General features: G+C 50.6%; 7 protein-coding genes across 7 annotated transcripts; all 7 read left to right on the top strand.

The window, feature by feature from the left end:
- Positions 1–56: 56 nt before the first annotated feature.
- On the top strand, positions 57–2369 carry PpBr36_06298 (uncharacterized protein; the record flags this gene model as incomplete). The annotated part of the gene is made up of 2 exons (XM_029893444.1): positions 57–562; positions 671–2369. The coding sequence occupies 2 exons, from the start codon at positions 57–59 to the stop codon at positions 2367–2369; spliced, it is 2205 nt and encodes a 734-aa protein (XP_029746564.1).
- Positions 2370–3182: 813 nt separating this feature from the next.
- PpBr36_06297 (uncharacterized protein) lies at positions 3183–5480 on the top strand (the record flags this gene model as incomplete). Its single annotated transcript, XM_029893443.1, has 1 exon — positions 3183–5480. The coding sequence occupies one exon, from the start codon at positions 3183–3185 to the stop codon at positions 5478–5480; it is 2298 nt and encodes a 765-aa protein (XP_029746570.1).
- Positions 5481–6551: 1071 nt separating this feature from the next.
- PpBr36_06296 (uncharacterized protein) lies at positions 6552–9024 on the top strand (the record flags this gene model as incomplete). Its single annotated transcript, XM_029893442.1, has 3 exons — positions 6552–8150; positions 8234–8830; positions 8920–9024. Coding segments are annotated over 3 exons (2301 nt in total), but the record flags the coding sequence as incomplete, so codon positions are not given.
- A 1140-nt stretch (positions 9025–10164) lies between these two features.
- Positions 10165–10575, top strand: PpBr36_06295 (uncharacterized protein; the record flags this gene model as incomplete). The annotated part of the gene is made up of 1 exon (XM_029893441.1): positions 10165–10575. One exon carries the CDS (start codon positions 10165–10167, stop codon positions 10573–10575), a length of 411 nt encoding a protein of 136 aa, XP_029746568.1.
- A 1378-nt stretch (positions 10576–11953) lies between these two features.
- Positions 11954–12605, top strand: PpBr36_06294 (uncharacterized protein; the record flags this gene model as incomplete). The annotated part of the gene is made up of 4 exons (XM_029893440.1): positions 11954–12028; positions 12117–12169; positions 12255–12502; positions 12592–12605. 4 exons carry the CDS (start codon positions 11954–11956, stop codon positions 12603–12605), a joined length of 390 nt encoding a protein of 129 aa, XP_029746569.1.
- Positions 12606–14386: 1781 nt separating this feature from the next.
- On the top strand, positions 14387–15553 carry PpBr36_06293 (uncharacterized protein; the record flags this gene model as incomplete). The annotated part of the gene is made up of 1 exon (XM_029893439.1): positions 14387–15553. The coding sequence occupies one exon, from the start codon at positions 14387–14389 to the stop codon at positions 15551–15553; it is 1167 nt and encodes a 388-aa protein (XP_029746567.1).
- Positions 15554–17072: 1519 nt separating this feature from the next.
- PpBr36_06292 (uncharacterized protein) lies at positions 17073–18540 on the top strand (the record flags this gene model as incomplete). The annotated part of the gene is made up of 3 exons (XM_029893438.1): positions 17073–17412; positions 17493–18298; positions 18361–18540. 3 exons carry the CDS (start codon positions 17073–17075, stop codon positions 18538–18540), a joined length of 1326 nt encoding a protein of 441 aa, XP_029746220.1.
- Between the last annotated feature and the right edge of the window lie 643 nt (positions 18541–19183).

Genomic DNA, 19183 nt, shown 5'->3' with positions numbered 1-19183 from the left:
TCTCAGCCCGTCGTCGCCGCAGCAAGGAGCAGGTTCCATGCTGCTTCTTCGAAAAGATGAGCCAGGTTCTTCCGGCGGCGGCGCAAAGGGTCGATAGTCTAGCTCAGCGCATGTTTCCGGAAAGGCCACATCATTTATCCGTATCACCAACTCGCCGTTATCCCGTTCCGCCCGACTTTTTTCACCAATATTCTCAACTCGAGTACATGACCTTCCTCTCCGACTCCGATCGCGGCATCCTCCTGACCCGACCCTACTATGACATACGAGAAGACCAATCGGATTCCCTGGCACCCAATCCCACGAGTGCCATTCCGCGCTCCGAAACCAAGAAAACAATGAATAAAATGTCTTTCAAAGATTATCAGCAAAGCCGAGCAAAAAAGGTGGCCTCGCCAATGCCCGAGACGAATCCCGGCGGCCTCAGGAGCGATGCGCGACAGGCTAGCGCGGACGGCGCAAAACCCATCAAGGCCTCCCTCAAAGCATCCGAAGGCAGGAGTAAGACTGAGGATGGTGCGCCAGCCAAGGAGTTTGCGAACCAGGACGCCGTCATCAGAAGGTACGGGGAATTCTCACATCTCGCACAAGATGGGTCACGATCTGTTCTGCGCTGGGATGCAGGTGGCGCGCAATATTGAATGGGACACACGCTAACAATCTTTGGCAGACCAAGGATACCGTCCAAGAACGGACGAAGCCCGTCGCCAGCCTCAATCAGGCGGTCGCCAGAACCACCCGAGAGCGACCGACCTCAAAAACGACAGCGCGTCGATAGTACATCCTCGAGACCAGAGACCAACAGGACCCCCAAACCCGAATCAAGTCAAACCAAACGGCTTGCGCCTGTCGCGGAGGTCGCAGATCGTTCCAGTCAAAAGGATTTGAAGAGCGCATCAAAGCTGCTCTCTAATGGGCGCAGCACGTCGACTTCTCGGAGGGAGCTTTCTCCTCAAAGGCAGCCCGTTAATGGTTCGAAGGAAAAGAGCGGAAGTGCCGGTACAGGCCGCGTCGGCAAGCTGGAAACATCTAGCAAGCATATAGTCCCGCCTCTACTTTCACCACTTCGTCTCTCGATAGACGATGAGCAAGAAAGCAGAGGTAGACAGTCTACAGCATCAAAACGACCGCCAGATGTATCTTCACAGTCGAAAACAACGAGTACGCCCACAAAACAGAGGAAATGGTCACTGCCTCCTCTGCTTTCTCCGACGCTGCCACAGGTTGTTGAAGAAGAGCTGGCACGTACGAGCAACCAACGGCCTGCAAATGCGCCTAGCAGCGCCAGAAAAACCGTCAAGCTAGACACCGAAGAAGTTGTTCAGGAGGAGGAAGATGATGAGATGGTTGTTGTTCTCAAGTACAAGAAACGAAATTCCATGCGGGTTTCCAGACTATTGGCATTAGAGCCAACTTCCAAAAAGGAGGCGCTCAAGAAAGAAAGATCCATCAGCGCCGAGGTCAAATCGCCGCCAGCTAAGAAGCGGCCGAGAGCGGCCGAGCCAATTGTGGAACATGTTGCCTCGAAGCGGCCTCGTTCTTCCCTAGACACCATCTTGGTATCCAAGGCTCCAGCGCCTTCGACTCCCCTCAAGCAGGCCACAGCCATGTCCCGAGCTGCATCCAGCAACTCGCAGGCTCACACTCCTGGCGGGACCAACGGCCTCACGCCGGGTGCTGGGGATCGCCCACCCACCAGTCACGAGGGCGACCCTACCAAGGGCATCTCCCTGTCGGCTCTTCGGCGAAGACAGAGCGAGTGGACTTCGCTGGGCACACAACTCAAGCACAAGCGCGATGGTGTTATCCGGTCCCAGGGTAGTTCGCAGAATGGCGCGACTTCTGATGCGCTCAACAGTCTCTCCAATGGCAATAGAAAGCAGGTTGCCCTGCTGAGCTTAGAGATGGTACTGTCCTACATGGTTGCGTTCGACGCCATGAACCAGGCGCGCAGCCTCGACCGAAAAGCAGGTGATTTTACCATATGGGAATCCCTTCTCCCGCATCTAATCGAACTTAAGAACTTCACCTCCCCCTACCGGGCACTCGATGCATTGAGAATGCAACTACACGCCCTTGTGTCAGATGCGCTCCTGTCAGTATACTGGCAGCATGAGCAAGTCTGGGCCAGCGGCGGCGGCAAGACGAAGGCCATGAGAAACTGTCATAGAGACGTCACTCTGTACTGGTCCAAGGCACATGATACACTTGCCAACCTCCACGACGCCACGCTCAGGGCAGATCTAGGGCCCTGGAGCAGACCTCAGGCTGCGGCAGCTGCGGCACTTCGGGTCCTTCGACGCTTCGCGGAGAAAGATGGCATCAGTTGGCGCGCCGAACTCAGTCTAGGGATGTCAAATGGGGCATGAAACCTGTGGACCATAACAGGACGAAGAGTCTGATCTCTTTTGCAGTCTGCTCGTCTAATCAAGGACATTGAAAGCGGTCTCTGGTGCCCCGTCTCCCTGACAGAATTTAATTACGATGGTTTTCATTTTGTCTTGTTTGGAATTTTGTGTATATTCATACGTTGCTTAACTATCATGATATCCCCTATAGCGCTGTCGCGAACTGACAGTAATGCATGCTATTTAGTCATTTCTTGACCTCGTTTGCGGGAGGACCATTTTCTCAATATTATGCTTTGACTTATCTTGGACTGCATATTTGCAAATAGTGTACCAAACTGCTGTACATCCACCTAGATAACATCAGTCTATTTACTCAGGGCCCCTGGCTCGTTGTAATACTTGCATACGATTCGGTTGTCAACATTGGTCGGGACAAAGAGGTTGCATGCACATCATATGTCACGTGCGCCCGTAGCTTCTCCGGAACTTGTGGGGTAACTAACTGCACCTCAACTCAACTCGGTCCCCACATGCGACTGAAAGCAGACATGCTACTTGATGTCAGAAAGAGTCGCGTCTTAAACCATCAGATTTCTCAATCACGTCCCTCCTAGTCCCAGTTGGCCCGCACTCATAACAGCTGTCAGCCACAGACTTAATATGCCTGTAGGCTGCGAATTGAACATTCCAAAATAAAACAAAAAAATAAGTTGTTGGGGCGATCCAAAGACGTTTATTCAGCGCCGGATTGGGCCACCCGGACGGACATTGCTCAAGCAAACTTGACGGGGTCAGGCATCGCAACCACGTCCAATCAATCAATAGGTCATCATGACCAGGTCAACCAGGGTCGCTCTCCGACGCGCCCCACCCCGACTCGCCAAGGAACGGCCGTCAGAAGCTCCGCGCCGAGCTCCGGGCCACACCCGTGTCACGCGAAGCTCGTCGGCCTATCGCCGTTCTACTTTTTCATCATCATCGGAAGCTTTGACCACGAGCGATGACAATAGTGACGAGGAAGGAGAAGAGCATAATGATGATGATGATGATGATGATGAAGATGAGCTAGTAAAAGACGGATCGGCGTTGCCAGCGTCAAATGGCCTACATGGCGAATCACGACAGCTTCGCAAGAGGGGCCGCCCCCAGATTCCATTCACAACCCAGACTCAATTGCAAGCCAACCCACCAACAAAGCGCCTGAGGCATGGTAAAACCTCCAATGCCAGAGAATGCAACCGCCGTGGCCGCCCAGCAAGTCTGACGAATCCTCACAAAAAGTCTGCATCGGCTTCCGCTCAAAAAAAGCTTGAGCCATCATCTCGCCATCAGGGCCAGACATTCAATGATCTTTACCGCCCCGAGCCTGGTCCTCGCCTGCCATGGAGCGAGCTTCCTTATCTGCTGCTGGTCGAAGTCTTCTCTTTTGCGGCTGCGCCCCTAAATGACTATGCTTCGGTGAGCTGGCTGCTCGCCACCAGCAGGATTTGTCGGGCTTTTGCCGAGCCTGCGCTCACAGCTTTGTATCGCAACCCGCCACTGCTCGATGTTGCGATGGCTCATGGTCTTGTCCAACATTTAGAGAAACCACCGTCGCAGACCAGGTTCAACTACCGTCAGAAGGTCGAGAGACTGGAGATCGATGTTGGACTTGTGGCGCATCCTACCTACAATCGCCAACACCTCGACCTCGAGAGTTTGGTGAAGAATTGTCCTCGTCTGGCTAGCCTTGAGCTATTCCATCAAAAAGACAACCCACCGTACCGAGATTTGGACGACCGCCTGCGCTGGCAGTACCCAGCTGGTCTTTTCCAAGGCCTTGCGGCATCTGGGACACACCTGCAGAGTTGGCGTTGGAACTCGAGATTGGCAGGTCCAGACCTTTCATTCAATGCCATAAAAATGATCCATGAGTCACCGAGCTTCTCGAGATTACGAAAGGTAGCATTTGTCAACTATCAAATGCCCTCCCTCCTGGCTAAGAATGTCGACGAGGTCGAAATTGATGCCATGGATAAAAAGGAGGCTGAAACCATTGCCACGTTGTTCCAAGACTGTTTGCCGGAACTGAAACATCTTGTTTTCGAATCATGTACTATTGTCAATGAGCACCTACTCCCGCTTTTGCCTACCACCCTAGAGCATCTGGAGCTGGTGAATTGCTGGGACGTCACTGCAGACTCTCTCGCAGAGTTTCTGCGCTCACACGGGCATCACATGCTACACCTCAGTCTTCATCACAACCAGTCACTTAGCCTTGCTTTTCTCCCACTGCTGGGAGAATGTTGCCCAAAGCTAGAGACGCTACAGATGAACCTTACATATTACAAACATCATTCCAGCTACGACGACTCACAGCCTGCTTACGACGAGCTGCTCCTGGCAGATCAGGTACCAAAGTGGCCGCGGAACATCAGGGTAGTAGCAATCGAGAACATGCGCAAATGGAGCCCCGAAGCCGCAGAGGTGTTTTTCCAGTCATTTATAGACTGCGCAGCAGAGATGCCTGATCTGCGCGTTCTCAGCTTCAAGGTCATGCTCAACATACCCTGGCGCCAGCGCAGTGCGATGCGTGAGGCATGGGAGCTGCGCCTGAAGCGCTGTTTTGAGCGCAAACCAAAGAGTCCAATGCCGTGGAGGTCTATCAAGGATGTGCCACTGCAGTGCGATGCAGACGCCAAAGCACGCATGATGGAGAAAGCGAAGCGTGGCTTGCCAGATAGGAGTGGAGCGGTTGATGAGCCGACTCGCCGCAGCGGGCGCATATCGGAGCTTTCTGAGCGCTCATCGCAGTCCAGCAGCGCCGCGCGCGGGCTGAGGTCAAAGGGTCGTGAAACTATTTCATATGCCGAGCCCGATACTGATGACGAGGACCTGGAGGATGAAGACCTGGGCGATGATGAAGAATCGTCCCGGGAGACTGCAGAGGAAAAGTCAAGACCTTCCTCATCGCACGATGAATCCTATTTTGTTCATGGTCTCTGTGATGTTGTCGATATTAGGTTTGACAATCAGAAACCGACAGAGATGCAATTTGGAATGGATGATTTTCTAGATCAGGAGGATGCCGTCTCAGATGACGACTGGGATGGAGATGATGACGCCGAAGATGAGAGATATGCTTGGTAGCATCTGGTGGCTCTGATTTATTTTATTCTCATCTTTCAGGTGTTGGGAGATGCAATAACGGGAATGCCTATGTATCTGCACCGACGGGAGGTCGGTGTCTCTGCGTTGCGTCTCGACATGCTGGCTGGCCTCTGTTCACAAGTCCAAGGGCGTGGAGATGAACGCCTTTACCAGTTATTACGGCTGATGTTGCTTTGAGGCTTGCCGATTTGCACGTGGGTAGTGAATTAGAGAGGAACCAAACTGGTTCTGAACAAAGAGTCTCTTTGAGATAGAGTTGGAACTGATGTTGTGAGCTTCCTCACGTGATATGCTAGGTGCCTATGGTGGAGTAAGTCCCAGTGCAGGCGGGCAGTCTAACCTCTAAACCTGACCTAAGCGACGAAGCTTTTCAGCGGCTTTGATTGGCAGTGAGGCGTGCCTCTAGCGCTTGCATTTGGTGACTAGGATCCCTTGTCGCGAGGAAATGGAATTGGATCTTGAATTGAATCGTGCTGTTGCACTGCACATTTGACCCCTGTCGCTTCCGTTGGACGCGTCTCTCTCCCTTGAATTCCATTCTTGTTTGTTCCTTTATTCAGGGCTGGGCGACTCTGGAGCGCATCGCACGTCCGCCTGGTTCTTCATCAACAGGTGTGCTGTGACAGGACCGCGCGACTCAGGCAAGCATTTGATTGATGGTTGTTGTCATTTGCTTGTCTGCCTACTACTCCGACAACAAACAGGCACCTGTACTCCCTTGTTGACTCTTTCACACTAGACTCTTAGTTCTAGGTACTGCATTACCTTTGTTCTCCATTTTACCCCAAGCACGCTTCGGCCTTGCCTTGGACGCGTCCCTGCATGCGATTTTGCTACGGACCACCACGTTGAATCCAAAGGCCAAACAAAAGACTCTGCAAGCTGGATTAGATCCCTTTCCAGCTTTGAAATCGGAAGTGTCGCGTCAGCCCGGATAATTTTTTTCTATTTTTTTTTTTTTTTTTCTATTCATCATATTATTCTCCCCCAACGACGGACGTGTCAGACTCACCAGGTCAAGCCGGGATCTCATCATCTCATGCTTAAGCGCACCAGAGTGGCCGTCCGCCGCGTCTTCCACGTGGTGCCGTGGCCATGACTCCGCACGGCTTCAGGCGCGATCTTCCATTCCTCCACAGGAACTGGATAGATGGATTACAAAATGCCATGGAGCCACGACCGCCGAGGCGCCTGGACAACCACCTGATGGATGGGTGTCGGCCTACCAAAAAGCGTCGCCTTGAGCGAGATGCAGGAGTGTACAATCCGTACCTGGCTGCCAAGGCTGTCGGTCTGCCGGAGGAGGCTGGCGACCAGCGACAGGCGCTGTGCATCAACGTCCTGAGGATACAGCACAAGGACACCCCTAAGGCTGGCGCAAGTGCATCTTCTCAACACCTAGACGGCCCCGCCGAGATCTCTCGGGCTCGGTGCAAAGTCACAATTCATGCCTGTGAGAATGGCAGCAAGGAGCTTCTCTTCTGCGCCAGTCAGGTGTGCAGCGTGCAGACCTACAAAAACCCTTCGGCTCCGGGCTACGTCGCCAAGATAAACCTACCAAAGCCCTTCATAGTCCCTGCGGATATGATTATGATCGATCGCCATGAGCACAACCACATCTTCGACCTGGCTGCCTCGTACACCACTGAAATCGAGCTTGGGGGCGTCGGCGATGCCTCGTGGCCGCCCTTCAAATTGATAAAAAGCGACGCTGCTGACGCCTTTTCGGTCTCGTATAGACCTGATGAGCGTCAAAAATGGTCCCTTGTCGCGGTCATTGATGACATCTGTCCCAAGTCTTTGGCTCCTGACAGTCTTTCACTGAGACACAGAAGCATAGAGATGCCTGATTGTTCTACTGATCTTGTGCTCAAGAAGGAGATCCTGTGGACAACAGGCTTTACTGAAAAGGCGACCAAGGGGTTATCAGCGGACACGGGGGATGCCAAGACTCCAACGCGTCCAGCTATGAACGGCACGGCGGTCAACGGTATGGCCAATGGGCATGTGAACGGGTTTTTGCCCAATGGGTATTCACACCACGGGCCTGAACTGACCAACGGTATCAGTGCCAACGGCCATGTCAATGGCCATGCGGAGGAGGATGACGATGCGGAGGGAGAGCTCACCCCCAACAGGTCCCTCCGGACCCGTGGCCCAGCCAAGAGCTACAACCTCAAGGAACTCAGCGACAAGGCACATGGCACAGAGCGCAGAAGACGTCGCAAGCTTGGCGATATGGACAAGGAGGAAAGGGCAGCAGCAGATGGAATTGGGCGCAATGTTGTGTACAAGCTCCCATCTGAGGAAGTTACCGTTGAAGGTCTCAGCTGTTGTGTCTGTGGTGCCACGTCTCCGTCCACACAGCAGTTGAGGGCACACTTTTTTTGCCATCCTCGCTATCAGTTTGATTTCATGGAGGCGCGTCACGGAAAAGATGCGCCGCACGTTGTCTTCGTTTCGCTCGACGCCATGGCCGCAGAGGGACAGTCCATGCAACCTAGGGTCTTTCAATTATGCAGAGCCAAAGGGCCATTAGATTTGTCGAGATATCTGGATGGAGATCACTCATGGGTCACGTCTCGTTTTGGCCCCGATCATGGCAGCACACCTGATGAATACCATTCGCTGAGGCCAGTGGTATTGAAGGTAAGCAAAGGAGCCCCAGTAAGGCTCGTGAATACCCGCAGCCGTCCTTTCTTTGTTTTTAGTCATCTGACACAGCTCCCCAGCCAAAGCCCACGACTCGTCGCCCAGAGAACAGTGAGAGTAGTACCAGCATTCGGAGCAATGCTGGGAGTCGGGCTGTTGTTCCTCGCATCAAACAGCGCCTCTTTCATCCGCTCAGCAAGGCCCTCTTGGAGCCAGGACAGCCGGTTCCCGTTGTTGAACCCGACACCGACTGGTTAATACAAAAGCACCGCGATCATCTGCAAGACTTTGTTGATATAGAAGACGGTGAGAAAGAATACATGATGGAGTGGGATGCTTTTGCCTTCAAGGAGCAGCTCTCATCCAATGCTTACATCGTGCGGGGTCTCCTGGCTTTTGTGAGGGCCAAGGCGCCATGGTTGCTGGCAAAGAATACGCGCATGCTTGAGTTCGGCAAGCACATGGCAACCTTGAGGGCGAGAGGGAGCATCAAGAGTGGAACAATCGAAGAAGCTCTCAAGATTGTTGCTGATGCGCGGCGGAAGGGTCTTGCGGCCCCATTAATCGCTGCTTCAGGGGCGTCGGAACCAAAGTCTAGCCTACAAAGATCCAAGGGCGCATGTGTTATTTGCCGCAAGCCAGCTCTGGGGCCATCTTTGTTGATTTGCTCGAACAAGGTGAGCTATATAACCAAGTGTTTCCAGCCTACCCGAGCCCACAGGGGGTGATGATGATGAAGAATGAACTGCTGACCTGCCACCCTTAGGAGTGCCCGAAACGTTGTTATCACAGCCACTGTGTCCGGCCCGTGGCAAAGGTCTCGGTGGACAAGAAGAGGGAATGGTTGTGTAATGACTGTGTGGGCTCTTGAGGGCTGGGATACCGTCACTGTCAACTTTGAATATTCCTGCAGCCTCCTATATGCTGTTAGGTGTTTGTATTGCATCAGCGAGCGGAGTTAGTTTTGACCAGGTGTTTTCCCTTTGAAATTTTCAAGAATAGTCGTAGGTTATATGTACAATGCAAGGCTTTCTTCTGGTATCTTTTTTCGTCTTGGGCATTATAAAAACGTTGTATCCGGGCGTGGGATCATTCGTGGCTGCCGGAATAGGAATCCGAGTTGGTGTCTAGACTTTTCAGAATCAAGTGTGCAATCTGCCAGAACATGAATCCGTATAAAACGAGCAGCGTAATTGCATTCTCGACAGGTCGCATTCATTTCGTTTATCAGTGATCTCGAACCGCGCAGCATCTAGCCATAATCGATCGATTCGGCTGATCAGGTGGCTACAGGTCAAATCGAGTAAGCTTACACACCAAGCAAATCGTATATCTGCAAATTGTACGTTTGCTTCCCTGCTTTATCCACAACAGCTGCAAAACGCATCGATACATTTGACTGATACTTAGCGCTGTGCAGACTCTCTGGAAATTAATGTCGACAGGCTTCGGTAGTCGGGCAAATACCAAGCGATCCCGGGGTACAGTTCAAATGGAACATCTCGAACCTGCTTGATCTTCCTCGCCAAAATACCATTTTTCTTATCGTTGTTCCTCTTCTTCTCATATTTATCACGTCCACCCATTATCTTTATCCTCACGTCACCCATCATCTTTACCCTTACTTCTGACTTGGATGTATCTTATCCCCCGTTTGTTTGTTTGTTCTGGCGACTACGTCATAGAGGATTTCCAGAATCGACTCGCCCGTTTGAACTTGTCTTCCTCTATCAGGCCGTTTTCAGTCTCCAAACCTCAATCTTTTCAGCGCTCTCTTCACAAGAAAGAGCTGGAGATAAACTCCAAATACCCTCTGCGCTGCACTGCCAGACATCCTTCAGACCAGACACGAGAGTCAATACCTGAATGAGAAGATTCTCATGTAAGTAGTCACCACAGTCACCACAGTCCCCCGGTCTCTCCCATCCAGACAATGATACTCGCGCTGACCACTCCCTCACATCATAGTCACCCCAGCGCTGTGGACACGTACTGCAGACTCGCATTCAACATGCCACCTAAGAAGAAGGTGCCTGCTGTCAGCGATGTCTCTCGAAAACCAGCCACGGAAAACGACCTCCGTTTCTTCGAGTCGTACCTCCGCAACATGAAGACCCAGCCCGACGTTGCCTGGGACGATGTCGCCGCCGACATGGGTCTAGCCCACGGCGGATCTGCCCGCGAGCGCTTCCGACAGATCAAGCAGAAGCTGGGCTGGGGCGTTGGTGCCGCGACGCCCAAGAGGAAGAAGAAGACTGCTGCCGTTGTGGAGGCCGATGATAGCGATGATGTCCAGACCGCCGAGCCCGCCCCCAAGAAGCAGAAGTCGACCAAGAATGCCGCCGCCGGCAGCAAGAAGGACAACGTCAAGACCGAGGATACCGAGGGCCCGGTCGATCAGGACTGGGGTGGTCTTGCTTAAGGATGTTCACTCACTACACCACCTCTATCCCTGCCGCCTTGGCTTGTCGTCACATGTGGACTCCCAGGACCTGCACTCGTCTATTCATGAACGCTCTTCATCATTCAGTAATTTCAGTTGACCATATCTACCATCGGCAAACATCACTCGCTTGAGCCTTCCTCAAATCTCACTTCATTTGGGTGGCCTCAAAGAGGAGAATATCTCACAGCCTCACAAGAGCATATTTCAGCTCTTTTCATAACGACAGATTTGCGAGACTTTTTTTTTACCGGATCACAAGTCTCTGGGGCTTTTGTCTGCTCTTGACATCATTCAAACCGTTCTGCAAAGCCTTCAATCTACTGACAGCTTTCCCTATTGAATCTTGGGATCTGTCTAATTGCCTCTAATACTAATATGTTTCTACAAGCAAAGCTTACTCAATATCGACGTTAGCGTCCTGCTTTCTGCTTTGAGCAGCATTCTAGTCATTATTTTTTCGTGATATTAAACGCAGCAGTCAATTTGTTTTTTTTCCATTGCAAAGTCATGCCAGCAACTCCTCTACATTTCATGCCACTTGCGGCAGTTTCGGCTCTGATGATATAGGTGCGACAGCCCCTTTTTCATGCGGCTCTCACAGGATACGAGGTAGTCTTGTCAAATGACGAGTTGGTGCTACTTCGGACCATGGTCGACCGTCGACCTGATCATGAGCAGCAACTAATATTCTATTTGGTCTTGGGATGGTTGGATGGTTCGAGGATCAGTGGTGCCTTCAAAGGCGCGGATTTTTCTAGATTGAGGGGAAGGACAGGGGGCAACATAGACGTTTATTCATCTACATACGAGATGGGTTTCCACCCAACAATAAGATGGCGTCAAGACCGAGTGACTACAGACAATCATTTAATAATAGACACATAATTCACAATTCACGATTATTCTTGTCAAGCTCATTTTCTGGTGCTGGTAAACTGCGTACATCTTTGTTTCGAAACAAACAGTCCTTTCTCTGAGTGGTCTCACAAAGCTAGATCTGACAGACCAGAAAATACCACTCTGCTCCAGAAGCTGAAAACTTTGAAAAAGCACCAGCAAAGTGATTTATTGACACTCATTTGTCAGGCCATACCCACGGAAGCAAACCCCGCCTTTTGCCTTTTGTTTAGCATAATTCCTGTGTATCCAGCCTTTGATCGAAACGACCTTGTGTCGATCAACCTCTCACCTTTGACCCAGAATTTTACTACTAATTTGGGCAAATCAAAACACAACACAACCCATCAACTTTTGTCCCCCAGAACAGTATTCTCTTATTTACTCCCACGCCCTTCGTGCAAAACATCCTTCTTCCCCTTCTCACAAGTCACTCTTTGTCAACAAAAAATTCAAGATGGCATCCATGGCACCTGAGGAGCAGGTCAAGTTCTTGGTGACTTGCATCAAGCACGGCGGCGGCGGTGGAAAAGTAGGTCCAAGACAAAATACAAACTTCAGATTTGAGCTCATCTTTCTGGCAAGCTAGCCGCTAACTACAATCTCCGGAACTGTTGCAGATTGATTTTGCTGCTGTCGCAACTGAGCTCGAGATTGTCAGCAAGGCCGCTGCGTAAGCTATCTCTCAACCTTCAATTTTTCACGGTTTTTTTGGTCATTCATGCTGATCCTTGAAAAACCTTTTCAACACCTTGCAGTGCCAAACGATATGAGCGTCTTCTTAAATCATACAACATCCACCCGGGTTCCCTCACTGTGGCCAACACGCCCGAGAACACCCCCAAGAAGAAGGCCACCCCACGCAAGCGCAAAGCAGCCGACCGCGATGCCGATAACGATGATGGCGGTGACGATGCAGCGATCAAGCCAGCCAGCAAGAAGGGTCACGTCGCTAAGCGAGAGGCATCTGTAAAGGACGAGGAGATGCGCGAGGCGGCTGATAATGGTAGGCTTTGCTGCCTGTCTCTTTCACTCTCTGTACTTGCAGTCACTCAACGGCTTTCACTAATCAAAACTGGGACTATTCTTTTACAGAGGATGAGGTCTAAGCTGCAAGAGCAAGTTCGTTTGTACGGGCGTTCCCCAGAGCCGGAAAGCCTCGATTTACCTTTGAAGGCATTGAGGGTAAGTGACATTTCCACGGCTACCAGATTATCGAGGCTTTGAATTATACAGCGTTATGAATACTGACGTCCATTTTCTCAGAAAGCACCCCGCACCTTTCGGCTTACTTTTTCATATTTTCCTAGATCTGTGTGCCTATGTGCACTCAGCACTACAGTTGAATGTTGTGAGGGGCCAGGCATGATTTCGTGAAAAAAAAACTTGGTAGCATATGCTTCTCTATTCTACAGCTGCCATTTGGGAAGCATTTGTGAACGAATGACAGTATAATGGGGCAGATGGGTGACATCACATGTGCTGTCATTTCACTTGAGACATTGTCGGGCAGGGAGGCTCATTTAACGCCCATTAAGCCACTACCCTCACAGGCGTAATTCAAAGAACCTCTCTTTTATACAAGTTATAATCTATCATTATGACGCCCGTCGGCTTTGTGTCTGTGGAGATGTGTGGAGTAAGCCTTTGTACTATGTAGCGGCAAATCAAAGACTCCTAGACTGGAATGTGTGCGCAGCAAATTATTTTCCCCAGATACTATTGGACTCCACGGCCAGCAGAATCAATAATCACTCATTTTTATAGTGTGCCTCACGTATAGATGATTTCGACAACAGAGGTGGCTGAGTGAACGTCCTTTTAGGTGCCGGAAGGGATGTCGTCCAAGCTCGTGCAAGACCTAATTAGGCAAGGGTTAGGGTTGGACTAGACCAGCACCCACAATATGTGGAGAACAAGACACCACTCACCTACCTAATTTGGACGACATGCACATTTTGAACATGGTCGCTACACTGGCCATGTCCATGAGGCTGTGGCGAGTGTAGTATATCCCATGTTCAAGTTGAACAGCTGAAAATGTACTTCATTCTTTTAAAAGTTGCTGTACCATACGTCTGCACACCGATCGGCATATATCCCCGCTAACTGGCTACTCTCAGTCGCCTCCGATGATCTTGGCAGTTGGCTCACCTCGTCTCGAGCCAGGCAAAGCTGCTGTATAAGCTGATCTCGCGCAAGTGCTCGCTCGAGAAGACACTTCAGCCAGGCCTAGCCAATCAATCAGTATAACTAGGTAGGAGGGTATTCAAGAGGGACAAACAATGCTACCCCACTTTGTGACTTCGAGCCACCCCCGGCACTCGTCTGCACCGAGGACCTCACCGGCTTTGATGCATCAATACATCAATAGGAACGAGCAAACAGACCAGCGGCTCAACGAGCCCCATACCTGCTTTCCAAGTGGATATCTGCTCTTATTGTTCCGCTCGACTTCGCATTGAACAATAGAAACAACACTTCTTCATCCTCAAACACCTTCCTATTGATGATATTCGAGGCACAATCGTGAAGGAACTCCTACAAAATGTCGTCTTCTCACAGACAAGTCAGTCTCGACTTCTTCCCATCTTCTCCCATACCAACAACATCACCAACTTCTCTTGATATCTCAAGTCTGAACTCCCGCCTCGTCTCCTTCCATCGTAATCGACTCCAATCTACTCGAGAACTTGCGAGAGAAGTGACTTTACGCTTCCTCCCACTTCCAAGGTGAGCACTCTCTTCCAGCCATGAAACTTCCCTCCTTACGCCATTAATGCTTCACTTTCTGTAAAACAAACAAAGAAACAAGCAAGTCACTAATGCCATCAACAGTAACTTCACAAAACCAAGCACTTGCTCCGATCCCGTGACCGGGTCCGACAAGATGAACAACGTTAAGAACACCAGCGCCAGTGCCGTTCGCGCCGGCACCATATCCCCCATCCAAACCACCATGGCCAACCGCAGCGCGCTCTGCCGGGACGAAACATCCCCGGTGGCCGCCAGCACGCCGTCGTCTGCATCAAGCAAGTCGGGGTCAAGCGGCAGCGTGTTCTCTGAGCCCAGCTCCGCAACCACCCTCTTCGTCAATGATATTCTCTACACTCGCCAAGAGCTGCGCGCCATGGCCGAGGAGCTGGACCTTGCCCAGCGCTCCGGCGAGTTCCCCAGCACCAAGTACCTCAATGCCAACTCCAACGTCACTGTCGATGACTACAAGAAGCTCATTGAGATGCGCGGTGCCGCTTGCAAGGCCGAGCGTGACGTTCTATTCGTCGCTCTGACGCGTGACCTTCGGGAACGCGACGAGGAGATGGACGATAAGCTCGAGAGGCAGCGTGCGCTCAAGCATGTCAACTCTTGCATCAAGTCCGTCCAAGAAGAAGAGCGTCTATATCGCATCATGCAGACCGCGCTTACCCATAACACTCATGCCGTCACCAAAAGCGACCTTCAGGAACTTCTTGTGTCTAGCATGGCCAACAAGCGTGACCTCGCCGAGATAGCAAGCAAGAATGACCTATTGGAGATTGCAAATAGGCTCTCCAGGCTATCTAGCAAGAATGACCTATCACAGATCAGGCATGACTTGATGGCTGCTATGAGGGACAACTCAGTCCGTGAATTCGAGCTAGTCGAGGCTCGTCTTGACTTGGTCAGCCGGCAAATCGAAGCTGTTCATGACATTACAGAGCAGCAAATTGGAGCATTGAACAAGCAGCTTGCACAAATGGCAACACTCTTTGCATCTCTTCCTGTCACAGTCACAAACATGATGCAAACAATGGTAGAACACAAGCAACTCGAACAGCAACAACTCCTCCAACCTCACACTATTCCCATCGCACAAGCTTCAGCCCCTTCCAGCACCTTGACAGCGAAGCCTCAGCACTTTACAGATTCCCAACGAATCGTCAACTTGCCAACACAGCAACCTACTGCGTCTAAATGGCACAGGTCAGTCAGCCAGAGTCTCAAACGCGGGCTTGACAAGATATCACGGAGGAGAAACACAGCAGTCCAAAAGACCATCGCAGTCTCACTGACATAAGATCCACGCTGGAAGGCTGGTTGTCCCACAATCTACTTTGACCAGTCGCGAAATTGAATCCGACTAGCAAGTGGAGGGCCGTTGTAAAATACATGGTGCATCTCGCGGGTGGGGAGGTTTTTGCAATTTGGTCCCTAGTCTCATGGCTTACATGAAGGGCTCTTTCATTCCTATTTTATTTTTATGGGTTGGCTTTCATGCTTGGCGTTTGGTAAAGGATCTTGTTTGTTTCTCGACATACGGTGTTTATTGTCATTGACTCGCAGTCTCAGTCGACTGCCTGGAAATAATGTCGAGAAATATCACGGCGTTTCTGTCTACTCACTTTACATCATGAAGAGGCTTGTCAAGATACCAAGGGGAGATTGAATCGGAGGGAAAAAGAAGGCAGCTCTATACGTTTGGCTCGGCCTAAAAAAAATCTATTACTCTTCATTTAATCACATATCAGTCATTGAGTGGATGTTCAGTTTTCCTTGTCAGCCATGGTAGATCCAGGCACGCGCTCTAGACTAGTAAATCAAGATGCCAAAAACTTTCTTGCATTGTGATGCACTGGGCTTTTGTAGCTTTCACTTTGGCTCACGCTGGAACACCCACGCACGGTCAAGAACTGAAGAAAAACTCGGTTGAGATTAGACTAGCTGACACGACATGTTCTTAGGTAGAAGCTCGCTATGGAGTGGTATATCTGCAGTCAAATTTGAACGCCCCCAAACGGAAAAAATTGGGAAGTATAAAGCATTACATGAATTACAAATAAAGCCCGACGTAAAGTATCTGTCTAGTGAGCTAACTAGCTAACTGCTTCTAAGGGCTTTGCAAGGGGTTGCCAGAGAAGAACCTTCACTTGTCAGTGGCACCATGGGTGCCCCCCATGGCCGGTGCTACAATGCGTCAAAAGCTCTGGTTGATATGTTCAAAGGGAACAGAGTCTGCTCATAATTTCTAGGCGGTCACTCGTTGGCAATAAAGCACTGGCAAGTCTGGCATCAAAACCATTCTAGTGGCATACGTGACTTCCTGCTATGGAAGAAGGGTAGCGTGGTCCTGTGGGGCCAAGAAGTACGTGGACTTGGTTGTCTGACCCAGGTAGAAAGCTCCGTAAACAGACCAATAGACCTAGTCTCTTCCTCGAAAGTCTCTCACCTTCACCTTCAATCTCGCATTCACCTTACCATTTGGTCATACGTTTCGATTCTATTTACTGCTCCGAGCTCTCTCTGGATCAACTTACCAAGTTATTTTGGTTCTTCTCTCACAGCATTGTGACTTCTTTCTTGACTTTTTTTTGTCTTGTCTTAAAGATTGAACCCAACAGCCGCAGTCAGTCCGAACTGGCTCTCAGTTCACCTTCACTTTCATCTCAGATTTCATTCAAATTGATATTCCATTTCCATCTCAACTTAACAGTTTTTCATCTCACTTTAATTCGCATACATCAGTCAAAATATCGTGTCCATTGCCTTTAATCTACATACGGAGATTTCCATTTTACAGATACCCGTCATCCTTCACCATGGGCACCAGCAAGAAGACACCCGAAATGAGCCGCCGACGTCCCAAACAGAGCAAGGTTACTTCCGATGACTTCTTGAACAGCCAGGCCCAAGGTGTCAAGGCATCCGTATCATCAGCCGCCGCACCACGTGTGCCTACAACTCCAAAGAAGGGCAAGAAAGAAACCGCCCGTACCCGTCAAGTGCTTGACTCTCCGCCTTTGAGCAGTTCGCCGTCACCCGAGCTGCCACAGCAGGAGCAAGAATATGAAAAATGGAATTACACTCCAATACCTCCTCATGGAGCTCAGAAGTCTGCCAATGGACGCAATGAGGGTCGCAGCTTGATCATGTGGGGACGTAGGTTATATGACCACCTTGACGTGGAAGCACAAAAGTGAGCCAAGGATGGGGCAGGCTGACCAGAGAGCATGTCACAGGTCCTCGAATGATTGAGAAGGTTATGATGCACCTACAATACGAGTGCAGTAGACATAAGATCGAGCTGCCTTGGGATGCCATCGCCCATCGCCTGCACCCAGGCTCAACAGGAGGCGCAGTTGTCCAGCATCTAGGACGCCTCCGCAGTCAGCTCATCGTGGAGGGTCACTTGGTACCACCGCCTATGCAGAAACCGGGATCAAGGGCTCAAGTAGATCCCTGGATCCGCGGCTACGTGCGCAAGGATCAAGACGCCAAAGTGTGCTTCAAAACCGGAAACGAGGCATTTGAGACACGCGCAGTTCGCTTTGACGAGAAGCTAGATGATCGCCATTTCAACATCCCAGATGCTGTAGATGTTATCAACAATCAGTCTGTCTCCTCGCCTGCCAAGTCCAAGAACAAGAATGGGAAGCGTTCAGCCGCCAGGACGCTGTCATCGCCATCCAAGCGCATCAAGCGCGAGATTGCTGAAGTCGATCCGGCACATCTGCCTATGGATGCCGACTACAATCCGATAACACAGGCAGTCCCGCGCCGCAAAGCCGCTGCGCGCGCGGCATTGGCCATTGCCAACAACGGTCCGGACAGCGAACTAGATGACATCGAGGATGGTGACGGGTATCTTGCTGCCGCTCAGGAGGAAGTGCCTCATGAGCTTTCAGAACATCTCAAAAATATCGAAGTTCCCTTGGGAATCGGTGAGCAAGAGCACATGGAGAACCACTTGACAGAGCAAGAGGACGGATATGCAGACAGGATTAGAGGTGTGGTCGATCCGGAGTATAACGAAGAGGCAAGCAGAGTAAGTTTCTGTCTCTTTCCTATGATCTAATTATAAACCTCTACTCACACAATTCATCACAGCGTCTTTCGGAGACAGTCATCTCCCCAGAGTTTAGCCAGCCGCTTCCGTATGAGGGGTATGAAGGCCTAACTGTTGACTTTGGCGACGACGATGAAGAAGAAGAAGAAGATGAAGACGATGAAGATGACGATGACGTTGTCAATATCAAGGACAGAGTTAATGCCAGCGACGAGAATTGATGGGCCCCTCTTCTCCGTCGGTACAACAACACAAGAATAATGGCTTCTGAAGGATGCACAAACTTCCTCTTATGATCATAAAGCCATCGCAGAGCTCTCACACGGAGATGCGACACCATCGAGCTTGATAAGAACCAATTGCTCACTGGACGCTACACCGTTTTCATTCTTTTACCGTCCGCACCTTTTTGTTCTTTTTGTTTTCTTCTTAATTTTTTGTGAATTTCCATCCGACATCAACCCTGACTTCGTCGTCCATCTTCCGCACGACATGCTTTTGCCTGGCAACAACGCATTTACCAGAGCTCCACATGCTGCTCGAGGAACAGATGGCTTGATGGCAGCGCTTGGCATGCAACTATCTGCGAGCTCCCAGGGAATGGGAACCCAAGCCAGCAATACCAAATGCTGGTGAAATGCCTTAGCAAGCTGCCAGCAGACCTGGCTATGCCATGATTGGATGGAGCCTCTTTTCTTGAGTCTTATTTTCTCTTTTGCCCCTTACCTGACCCGCGTTGTCTTGCAATCTTCTTTTGAGTATTTGCCTTCTCCTTCCACTGTCTCTCCCAGGCTTTTTCTTCTTACTCAAGTTTCGCATCCGTTATTTTCTACCCTCAAGTCCCCAAAGAAGTTGAAAATTGCG

Source organism: Pyricularia pennisetigena (genome assembly GCF_004337985.1).
Source record: "Pyricularia pennisetigena strain Br36 chromosome 4 map unlocalized Pyricularia_pennisetigena_Br36_Scf_6, whole genome shotgun sequence".
Lineage (NCBI taxonomy): Eukaryota > Fungi > Ascomycota > Sordariomycetes > Magnaporthales > Pyriculariaceae > Pyricularia > Pyricularia pennisetigena.
Note: the sequence above shows the minus strand (reverse complement) of the source record. Positions and strands in the feature narration are given on the sequence as shown.